The sequence below is a fragment of the Barbus barbus genome (assembly GCF_936440315.1).
Source record: "Barbus barbus genome assembly, chromosome: 34".
NCBI classification, from domain to species: domain Eukaryota; kingdom Metazoa; phylum Chordata; class Actinopteri; order Cypriniformes; family Cyprinidae; genus Barbus; species Barbus barbus.
In genome coordinates this window covers 6,169,643-6,181,658 of record NC_136762.1, presented here as the reverse complement: position 1 = coordinate 6,181,658, position 12,016 = coordinate 6,169,643, and the positions used below count along the sequence as shown (strand labels likewise).

Here is a 12,016-nt window from a genome sequence, read left to right as displayed (position 1 = left end):
CAAGTAGAATCAACTCAGTAGAGCGTTTTTCTGTACAGACTATATGTACAGAACAAAATGTACAGACTACACAATTAACTCTAAAAATCCTTCCCACTCAATCAGTGTAAAAACGACGCCACCCACTCCCAGTCCCTCTCCTGAGACGGACATCGAGGAAGACGACATGGAGGAGGAAGAGGAAGAGGTATTGGAGGAAGAAGCAGAGGAAGAAGAAGAAGAGGAGGAAGAAGGCAATGATGAAGAGGCAGCTGAGGTAGAGGAAGCTGAGGAGGAGGAAGCCACTATGACGGGGAAAGACCAGGAGGAGTACGAGTATCCCATCGACTCTCATTTCCAAGGCCAAGACTACATGGACAACTTCGACAGGAACCTCCAGACTGCCAAAGCCTCCACCCAATCTCAAACACGGATGGACAACCGTGAGTCTTACTGATGTTTCATGCGTCAAGAGTCATAAATTGTCTCTCTCACACACACAGACACTCAGCAGAGGTTAAACAGGATGCGTGAGGTTAAACGACATTGCATTTTTAATGCTTCCTTTTTAACTCCCTCTCATATGGAGATTTAAGTTAACACACTGTTGGGAGTGATGCTATTTCAGTCTCGCTGAGCTGAACTGATCCTTCCTTCCCTCTTGATCGATAAATTGATTGAATAATCACTGATTGGTGCTTAATTAACTCTCTTTCTCTCCTGTCGGTAGTGCCCACTCCTCGTCCTACAGATGGTGTGGATGTTTATTTTGAGATGCCGGGCGATGACAGTGAACATGCCAATTTCCTGCGTGCCAAGTTGGACCTGGAGGAACGGCGAATGAAACGCATCAATGAGGTGAGGGAGGCGGGACTTTCTATGTGTGCTTATGTGTGCGTGTGCTATGTGACCTAAGAGTGTTTAAGAGGGATCATGGCTTTATTTGTGCATGCAGATCATGAAGGAGTGGGCAGAGGCGGATAACCAGTCAAAGAACCTGCCCAAGTCAGACCGCCAGGCACTGAACGAGGTAAAGAAATGAATGAATGAATTGTTTTTTAATACTTTTATTAAATAAGAATGCATTAAATTGGCTTATACAACGGGGCCGTTGAATGCTTGAATCTGATTGGCTGACGAATGTCCTAAGGTGTGCAATTATTTTCAGGGAAACGCACGGCGAACGTAGTTTCAGGCACCGCATTATCCATATCACTTCGCCAAATGATTTGCGTTATTTCCTAACAGTCTAAAACAGCAAAAGAACCAAAACCCACAACGACACTGGCCAAAAAAATAAATATAGTAAACATAAGGATACAAACGACAGATTATATTCATGTTTTTGCCACAAAATTACGTTTTATTATGTACGGAAAGCACATAGGCTTCGCTATCTCTCCCGCTCGCTCTCCCTCACAGACAGTTTGCACACAAGTTAACAGACGCGCTAATGTTGTTAGCACTACTCTGACGATTTTATCAGTAACATAGTTTAACAACTTAAAAAGTGCATGACTTCTCACAAGCGAGGTAACAACAATGGCGCTGTCTGTGAATAAAGTTAACTTTAAGTTTCACTATAACTAACGTTAGAGACATTGCTGCTGAACACTTTTGAGAGACGCACAGACTCACATAGGTAATCTCTCTCTCTCTCCTCTCATAACTTAGTTATTTACTGTATTAACTGCATCTGCATTAGTCTACTATCAACGGCTCAAGCCTCTGTTACGGTTTAAAATGACGTTTTGGAATTAGCAAGGGAGGCATTGGATGAGATGCGGAAGAAATAATCCTACTCACAATAGCGATTTAAGTAGAAAAACCAGACGAATGCCTTGAAATATATCATTTGATCAATGTCTTGAGGTGTGGCAATTTGTGTATCTTATATTAGAGCAGTTAAAATTTGGTGCTTTGAGTTTAATTATCTCATACTGGCCACTGGATGTTCAACATAGCACCTCATGGCACAGAACTCTCTGAGGATTTGAGAATTAGAATTGTTGCTCTCCACAAAGATGGCCGAGGCTATAAGAAGATCAGTAACAACCTGAAACTGAGTTACAGTACAGTGGCCACTGTAATACAGAGGTTTTCCACGACTGGTTCCACTCGGAACAGGCCTCGCAAGGGTCGATCAAGGAAGTTGAGTCCTCGTGCTGTGCGTCAGATGCAGAAGCTGGCTTCAAAAAACAGACGTATGAGTGCTGCCAGCATTGCTTTAGAGGTTGCAGAAGTGGAAGGTCAGCTTGTCACTGCTCAGACCATACGCCACACAAGTCGGTTTGCATGGCCATCGTCCCAGAAGGAAGCCTCTTCTGAAGCTGGCTCACAAGAAAGCCTGCAAACACTTAGCTGAAGACAACCTGTCCAAGAGCATGAATTACTGGAACTATTTCCTGCGGTCTGATGAGATTAAGATAAACTTGTTTGGCTCAGATGGTGTCCAGCATGTGTGGCGACACCCTGGTGAGGAGTACCAAGAAAACTGTGTCTTGCCTACAGTCAAACATGGTGGTAGTAGCAACATGGTCCGGGGCTGCGTGAGTGCTGCTGGTACTGGGGAGCTGTGGTTCATTCAGGGAAACATGGATTCCAACATGTACTGTGATATTCTGAAGCAGAACATGATGCCCTCCCTTCAGAAACTGGGCCGAACGGCAGTTTTCCAACATAATAACGACCCCAAACACACACCCAAGATAACAGCTGCCTTGCTGATGAAGCTGAAGGTGAAGGTTATGGAGTGGCTAAGTATGTCTCCAGACCTGAACTCTATTGAGCACATGTGGGGCATCCTCAAGCGGAAGGTGGAGAAGCACCATGTGTCTAACATTCAGCATCTCTGTGATGTCATTGTGGAGGAGTGGAAGAGGATCCCAGCAACAGCCTGTGCAGATCTGGTGAACTCCATGCTCAGGAGGATTAAGACATAACAATGGTGCCCCTACAAAATATTGACACTTTGGACACAGTTTTGACATGTTCACTTAGCGTGTACTCATTTTTTGTTGCCAGTTATTTGGACAATAATGGCTGTATGTTGAGTTATTTTTAGAGGACAGCAAATTTGTACTGCTATACAAGCTGCACATTAACTACTCTAAAATATATCCATGTTTCATTTGTGCAGTATTGTCCCTTGAGAAAGATATACTAAAATTGTTGCTGAAATGTGAGGGGTGTACTCCCTTTTGTGAGATACTGTACATGTGTTACTGCTGCTGCTGTTGTTCTTTCAATAAGCAAATTTAAATGAAATACCAAAATAACATACAATAATAAACCTTTGTTTTATCAAATTATGACAACACATAAAATATAAAAACATGTAGTAATTTATTCAGTTTAATAAAAGATACAGCATCATTGCATCGTTGTTGTGTTTAGGGCAGACGCGCGAGTGTCGCGGCACATGTTTACATTAATCTACACCCCGCCTCCAGCAGCGCGGGGGTGTTGGAATGTTCAAAAACTGTATACCGTCGCTCAGCCTTATCAAACTTCTTTTTGCCCCCAAACGAAGAACGAAAATGAACTTCGCTTGAAGTATATCTGGGCCTTAATGTGTACAACTGCGGAAAATTCAGCTTTTGATCACAGAAATAAATTACGTTTTAAAATAGAATACCATTTAAATATTTTAAATTGTAAACAATATATTAATTTTATCCATTAAATGCAGCCTTGATGAGCTAAACTTTTATTTAAAAAAATAAAATTAAATCCAACCCCAAACGTGTTTCCCCCAAAATATATGATATCTGTTAAAGGGGTCCTATTCTACACTTGTGACATTTTTATTCTTCTTGAATCAAAACAAGTTGCAATTTAGTTTCTCATGACTTGTGATCTTATGACTGACCCTTAGATTTTAACAGACTACATGTTGTCTGCTTGAATAGTCTGATTACAGAAGTGAAATGGGTTCCACATGATATGGTTATAGCAACAATAGTAAATATTGATAGTTTTTTTTTTTTTGAGGGTGAACTTGATCTTTATCCTTAACATCCTAGTAAAGAAATCGTCTTCATAAGTGGATAAACTTGCAACATTTTGTGAAATGCCACTTTTATCTTATTTTGTCAAGTTTCCTATTTCAGTTTAAAGTATGTGACAATTCAAAAGTAAAATGGGTTGTGAATGCCGTCAAACTTTATTTTAAGGTCCAATTTTCGCCATTAACTAACCATTAACTACGACTTTTGCCTCAATAAACTCCTAATTTGATGCTTATTAATAGTTAAGTTTAGGTATTGGTATAGGATGTAGAATATGGTCATGCAGAATGTGTGCTTTATAAGCACTAATAAACAGCCAATATGTTAATAGTAGGCATGCTAATAAGCAACTAATTAATAGTGAGAATTGGTCCCTATACTAAAGTGTGTTTAGTCATTACTGTGACTATTCTCACAAATTTCTCTCCTATTCTCTCTCTTTCCCAGCATTTCCAGTCTGTTTTACAGACCCTTGAGGAGCAGGTAGCAGGTGAGAGGCAGAGGCTGGTGGAGACGCACCTGGCTCGCGTTGTTGCCACTCTGAATAACAACCGTAGACTGGCTCTGGAGAGCTATCTGAGCGCTGTGCAGAGCGACCCTCCACAGGTCTGTCCCTCTTACAGAGAACTGCTATGAGAATATTAGCACAATACAGTATTTGCAGTTTGTAAACAATATAATTTCTTCTTTGTTATCAACATTTATCCAAAGTGTCTTAAATTATATTCAAGGTACCATTCTGTCAGTTCTTGCTTTCAGCGGGAATCGAAACTGTGACCTTGCTGTTGTTAGTGGCAAGCTCAACTGTCTACAGCTACAGCAAAAAGATAGCTTTTTTTATATATAGCTGATTGTTCATGTAGCACAGTATTAAATATTGTGTTTCTAATTCACTACCAGTCTCTTTTTGACATGATTTCTCTTTCTCCTACTCCCTCACAGCCGGACCGTGTTCTTCAGGCTCTGAAGCGTTATATGGCCGCAGAGCAGAAGGACAGACGACACACTCTACGTCATTACCAGCACATTGAGTCTGCTGACCCCCAGAAAGCTGAACAGATGAAGTTCCAGGTTTGAAACACACCCAAATCTGCTCTTCCATTCATATCTACAGCTTTAACACTTTACAAAAAGATCTGATTTGTTAACATTAATTTAAGGTTTTAACATTAGCAACTATGTTGCAAGGCATAAACTATTAATAACCTTGGACTTTAGAAATGGTGAAATAAACATGTACAAATAAATTCAGTAGAATTATTATTATTATTAAATTATTTAATATTTATTAATTGTCATCATCATGATCATTAATTGTATTATTGTTAAATAATAATAGCCAATCAGAACATATGTGATTTGTAATATATTGTTGTGTGAAGTAGAATTTTGGACCAATAAGATTTCAGTGTGGGCGGAGCTACCTAGCACAGCATGACAGGAATAGAAACCAGAATGTCTTGTTGCTCATGTCTGCCTGTTTAATGCAAATATGAAAAAGACTTGCTTGGTCATGTCAAATAGTGCAAATATGAATGAAAAAATAATTTCATATCTGTGTTTGAAGGTGTACACACACCTCCATGTGATCGAAGAGAGAATGAACCAGAGCCTGGCTCTGCTCTACAAGGTCCCCGGCCTGGCTGAGAAACTTCACGATGAGATCCGTAAGATGTGTTTTTGTGAATCTTTGTTGCCTCAAAAGTCAAAACGTTTTCAAAATCATTCACTGAATCTATGTGTCTCTGCAGAGGAGTTGGTGAGAACAGAGAGGGGGGACATCAGCGAGCTCATGACCACTTCCTTTTCTGAGACACGCACCACTGAAGAGCTGCTTCCTGCCGAGAGCGAAGAAGAGCGAGATGACGAGGAGGAAGAAGACAGAGCTTTTCAGAATCGCCCCTACCCACCACGCATCGGTACAATAACCACAACTATACAAAACACATGCAATATGAGGAAGGAAATGGAGCTTAACACAAAACATTCTTGAGCATGTTAACAATCAGAAAATACTAACCATCCTTTATCCTATTCCTTTTATCTCTTTAATTTTTCGTAACGTAGACCCTCAGCCTAACGAAAAGAAAGGTAAATCCTAAAGCTGTGATCGTACTTACTGTAATATCATTTGATGTTATAGTTTGTTTAAATACTGTATAGTTGAATATATACACTATATTGCCAAAAGTATTGGGACACCCCCTTCTAATGAACAGGTTTGACTACTTTAGTAACTTCCATGAGTACAAATCTTAATGTTTAAGCATATAATGATATTCTAGGGAATTGTGTGCTTCTAATTTTATTGCAACAGTTTGGACAGAACCCTTTTCTAGTCTAACATGACAGTGCCTCTGTGTATAAGGCAAGGTTCAAAAATAAATGATTGATTCAGTCAGTGTGGAAGAACTTGACTGGTCTGCATAAAACCAAGTCCTAATCCCAGCTGAACACCTCTGGTGTGACTTTAAATGCAGACCTTGAGCCAAAAACTCATCACCAAACACCAATGACTTGTATATGGGTACAGTCATTTTAGACACTCTCAAAACTGTTGCAACAGAGATGGAAATACAGTTTTTAAATACGTGAATTATGCTTCCATCTTTGTTGCCACAGTTTTGGAAGTGCCTTCTTCTGTTCTAAAGAAGGGGGTGTCACAATACTTTTGGCAATATAGTGTATGTATATATATATATATATATATATATATATATATATATATGTATGTGTGTGTGTGTGTTATATATATATATATATATATATATATATATATATATATATATATATATATATATATATATATTTATTTATAATTATATATTTATATATGTCCACAGTTTCATCAGTGGATGAGTATGACTACACCACCTCCGAGAGAGGACCAACTTATGAATATGAGGAGAAGGTTAGGACAAATTCTAACACAAAATATCACATACATTATGCATGTACAGTATTGCTCAGCAAATGCTTTTTTACCAAAATGACTTAGCTTTCAAATTAAATTCATGCTTAGTACTTACTACGTACTACCTACTTAGTCCACATATAAAACTGTAGTTATGCTGCATTGTTGTCACATGACCTTACTAAGATGCATGTCAGATAGGGCTGCACAATTTGAGGAAAAAATCTATTTGCAATATTACTCATTAAAACTGCCATTTTAAAAGCTCCAGGTTTGCTTTGTGTTTTTATAGGACTGCAGATTTTGTCCAGAAATGTTGTGATTATATATGCAATTATATAAAAATTTAATTATTATTATTATTAAATACAAATAATTAAATAAAAATTGTAATAATAATAAATAATAATAGGTATCATCATCATCATCATTTTTTATTATTATTATTAATACTGATCTGAATAAGACAGAATGGCATTTCTGCAGTCTTGCAGTTTGACCACTGGATGGCACCATCTGGAGTTGAATGAGTTGAAGTAAATTAATTATTTCAGACTTATATTTTTTGATTATTCAGTACTTCTAAGTAGCAAGCTTGAGTAGAATTTAAAAATGATTTTCTTGTCACATGATTAACATGTTTGTGCATTCCTCAGATCAACACGTCTGTAGAGCTGAAGCAGGTGGTCTACAAGTCCCCAGGAATCCAGAGAGATGAGCTGGTGAGCATCTAAAGACCTTCATTTGTCAATTCATTTCTTTTGTCAAGTCTAATGTTAAGTTTTATTCATTTAGCTCTTTACTGTGCCAGATATAAGTGCAGCATAAGCATAGATGTGAAGCATTTATTTGGACACTTAACTAAAAGTTACTATATGCTTAGTTGAGCTCTGACAGATATAAACGAACATGGATAGGATAGGATGCGTTTGGAGGACATGGATAGGATGCATTTCCATCTTAAGCAAATAGAGTTAGGTGCCCTCAGGTGCTGATTTGGTTATTGTATTATACTGAATGTGAAACTCAATGCCTCATTGTTTTCTATCACAGCAGCCGGATGTTTTGGAGACGTTTAACCGTGGGGCAATGGTGGGGCTGCTGGTGGTTGCCGTGGCCATCGCAATGGTGATGGTCATCAGCTTGTTGTTAGTCCGCCGTAAGCCGTATGGAACCATCAGTCATGGCATAGTGGAGGTGAGAGTTCATCTGTGAGGATCACTGCTGACATTTGTGTGTTTGTATTTGAAGCAGCAAGCCCAAGAAACGAGGTCAAACCCAGACTCAAAATGGCTTCTGGCTGGTGTTTCTGGTTCAAATACACCCTGACCCATTTAAATACCTTATATTTGGCTATAACACAAGGAAGTAACAAGCAACCACTGAAGCAGTTTCCTGCTGATATATGGTTTGATATCTAGTCCTTTCATATCTAATCTGATGTTTTGAGTTGATAGGGAACAAAGCATGACAGGAAAAGTCAAGTCATGATACTGATTTTATTGAATTAAATAGTTATACATATATACATGTTGTACATACAGTGATAACATTCATAAACCACGGCATCTTTAGATGTTCTTTCTTTCTTTTTTTTTCTTTTTCTCTCTGCATATCCTACATTTGTATGCTGGTTGGCCAAACGTGAAAACACAAGTCTCTAATCTTGTTGAATTTTATAAAGTTTTTCCATATGGGAAGCGTGCTCAAATGTGCCTGCCTTAATGCTTTGCGATTTGCTCACGGCCAGCGTATTATAATGTTTCCGTTCATAAAAGGTTTCCCATTTAATTTCACTTATGCTCCATTCTAAGCGATTCTTTCCCCATCTCCTCGTCTCTTTCCCAGCAGGTCGACCCCATGCTGACCCCCGAGGAGAGACAGCTGAATAAGATGCAGAATCACGGCTATGAAAACCCTACTTACAAATTCTTCGAGCAAATGAACTGAGGAGGGCTCTGCAGTCTCAAGGCCATGCCCTCCTCTCTCGCCTCCCGTTTTTCGATTGGGGTTCCCACTGCAACCCCCTCTCCCTCGTACTGTATGTATGTCTATATGACCGATGTTCAAAATGTACAACAAACCCGGCACGCAAATAGGGAGTTTGTAGTAAAACGTTTGCATACTACTCTCTCATCAGGGAGAGACACTAATAAGAGAATCCGCAGAGCACCGAAAGCTCCTTTATCCCCCGGTTTTTGATTTCGTTCATGAGGGTGTGGCCGCGCCGAGCATGTTCGGCCCTTTTAAAATCTTGGAATAGCGTCACACTTTCTTTCCGAATGAATTACGTGTTTCAAAGAAGCTAAACATGATCGACCCGAGTGGTTTGTTTTGTCATTTCTATTTTCAAAGCAGAGTTTATTTCATGGTGAAACTGTGATATGAATGATATATTTTTGAGTTCACCGGAAGATGTTTTGACCCTCTAAGACGACTTAGTTATAGATTCGAGTCATTTTAGACTGCTAGTTTCATTCTGTTTGACTTAAAACGAACAAGGTTTGTATTCACGTATAACTCATCCGTCGGACATTCTGGTAGATTCTTAGTCTCAAATCACACCGTAAGAAACTGAATCAGTGTTTTAAATGTACCACGAACGTTCATTGAACAATACTACCCGAAAGCTTAGAATATTTTTCTGGTATTGCTTCTTTAAAAGTCAATTCTAAGTAATCTGAAGACCTTACGCGTAAAGAAAAGCATGCAAAATTTGGTGTATGATGCTATAACGTACTTGTGTTGGTCCTGTTTCTTGCTTTTTGATAAAAATGAAAATATCACAGTGCAACAATGATGTGTACATAACTAAAGACGTAACTCGAATAGACGTTTCTATCATTAATTTGTATTGACGCAACGTGTGGAGGTAAAGATGACCTTGTGCTGCTCACACAGAGAACGAAACATTTCCTAACATGGCTGAATGAAAACGGACTGTTGTATAAACCAGCACAAGAAAATGACACAGTAACTCCTGACTGAATGTATCTTAGGCTCCATTCACGTTCCTCCTAACACACCGCGACGGTTAGAGCGTAGGTTAGTTAGCTTAGCTAATCGCTCCGTTCTCATACAGTAGTTGATTTAACTGTCGAGGGTTTGTGTTGCGTAACTGAAACTAGTTTCACCTCTGAAAAGTGGTAAACAACTTTGACTGACAAGATGTGATTCCAGAACTGGTTTATGTTTCTGTACATGTGTCACTACGTCTTGAAGATCAAGTTTTTTATATATTAGAGGGTTCTAGAGTTGTTTGTCTAATGCATTTCTGTTCTAGTACATGATAGAAATTTTGAATCAAATCTTTGGGTGTCTGTCGCTGTGACACAAATAATGTAAACGCAACAATTACTGTTAGCCTGTTGTAGAAAGGACATGTCTTGCTCTAAATCTTTTTATTAGTAGAACGAACAGGTTTTTGAGAAGAATACGGCATCATCCTGTGTTTATATATTACGTGACATATCAGCAGAAGTGAAACCAAAATGTGGGCCCAGTACGTTTGTGTTTATCGTTATTTCAGTCCAAAACTACACTTTTATACCAAACCAACTCTGGCCTGTGAAATCCTATTTATTTTAGAAAAAGTCAAGACACACCAAACCGTATGACATGATTGTTTGTGTTTGATTGCCTTTTTTGTCTTCCTTTGTTCTGCAACATTTTGAACACACATGAACTGAAACCAAACCATAGAAAAAGCTTGTTTAACCACACATTGGACAGAAGCTTCTCGAGGCAAGATTAGAATCATAAATCCTCATTTAGACCTCTCCAGGTTAGACTGGCCTAATACAACACATTGCGCCAGAGCTCATGGCACTTTAAAGCAAAACATGAACGGCCTACTGTTGTTTTGATCGCTCTGATGTGCATTTAAGAATTGTGATTAGTTAAAATTGTGGTTTGATGCCCTAATTTAGGACTCTTATATAGATTTCGTACCAGCATCAGGTAGATTTAGGACAGCGTATTCAATTGGGATTGAATTAAAGTTTATATGTGTCTTCTCTTGGTTGAGATGACCCTTCCCTCTCTTATCCTGAACCAATAGAAATGTAAACGAAGTTACGGATGTTTTAACTGCTGCATTATTGCCTTTTTCAATGCTGTGTTTTGGATGTAATTATATGTATTTTTTATTTAAGTCAATATTAATTGGAGTTTGGGTCATTTGCTATAGATTTGGACTGTAAACACTGAACGGGTCTCATGCTTGAAAACTAAACTAATTAACTGAGAGCACAACTGTATCCAGATTGATTCATTTGTGTCCATTCATTAGTACTTCAAAATCTTTCCTCGCCTTTGCCGAAGAATCAGTAAAGTGACGGTTAAGGTGGAAACGCATAAAGTGTTGATCATATACACTTCAATTTTATCTTTCAAATGACTAGCATGTATTGAAGATACAGCTTGATGATGTAAAATACTGTAATTGGTTAAAAGTAAAGTTGTAATTTGATGAACTGGTGCTTTGAGGAACTTGTCATTAAGCTACTGAAACCAATGCAATTAATAAGCTGATCTCGAATCATTCTGAATTTCACCAAAGACATGTTCTGGATATGATTGGAAGGCCAACTGTTATATTTTTAATTGACATGTATTGTAAGAGCAAGCAACCTGTGAACTGATCTGGCTTGTTGTACTTGCATTAAAACAACAATAAAATGATAAATGACCCACACAATTTGACTCTTGCTTTTAATTATAGGATTATTGTAAACATTATTGAGTCATTATTAACAAAGGAAATGATACTTGAGTTATGTCAGTCATTCATATTACAGTTTTTCTGAATAGCTAAAACATTTCTTGAAACCATCACTCATTTTCTCAAAACCTTAAACACAAATCCAAATCGTATAACTAAATTCACAGAACCACTGACTCTTCTGGCAAAATCAAACAAGCGCTTCAAAACCATTTCACCTGTACTCAAAGTCAAACAAAGCCTTCAATTCATATTATATATATATATACAGTGCTTTGTGAAAGTATTCATACCCCTTCATTTTTTTCACGTTTTATGTTGCTACCTTATGTTAAACTGCTTTAAACTACTTTTCTTTCCCACATCAATCTACACTTCACACACCATAAA

At 38.2% G+C, this 12,016-nt stretch overlaps 1 protein-coding gene across 4 annotated transcripts in view; it reads left to right on the top strand.

Annotated features, from left to right (window-relative positions):
• LOC306853936 (amyloid beta precursor like protein 1-like) overlaps nucleotides 1-11,600 on the top strand; it is a 60,153-nt gene extending 48,553 nt beyond the window's left edge. Inside the window, exons 6-17 of one of the 4 annotated variants that reach the window (XM_079391649.1) lie at nucleotides 106-422; nucleotides 710-837; nucleotides 935-1,009; nucleotides 4,437-4,595; nucleotides 4,932-5,060; nucleotides 5,557-5,656; nucleotides 5,741-5,908; nucleotides 6,057-6,080; nucleotides 6,833-6,900; nucleotides 7,560-7,625; nucleotides 7,957-8,100; nucleotides 8,755-11,600. In XM_079391649.1, coding sequence (XP_079247775.1) covers nucleotides 106-422; nucleotides 710-837; nucleotides 935-1,009; nucleotides 4,437-4,595; nucleotides 4,932-5,060; nucleotides 5,557-5,656; nucleotides 5,741-5,908; nucleotides 6,057-6,080; nucleotides 6,833-6,900; nucleotides 7,560-7,625; nucleotides 7,957-8,100; nucleotides 8,755-8,853 — 1,477 coding nt within the window. In that variant the 3' untranslated portion in view covers nucleotides 8,854-11,600. Of the gene's footprint in view, nucleotides 1-105; nucleotides 423-709; nucleotides 838-934; nucleotides 1,010-4,436; nucleotides 4,596-4,931; nucleotides 5,061-5,556; nucleotides 5,657-5,740; nucleotides 5,909-6,056; nucleotides 6,081-6,832; nucleotides 6,901-7,559; nucleotides 7,626-7,956; nucleotides 8,101-8,751 lie in introns of all 4 variants that reach the window. The other 3 variants (XM_079391648.1, XM_079391651.1, XM_079391650.1) reach the window with 3 other exon arrangements.
• Nucleotides 11,601-12,016: the final 416 nt, after the last annotated feature.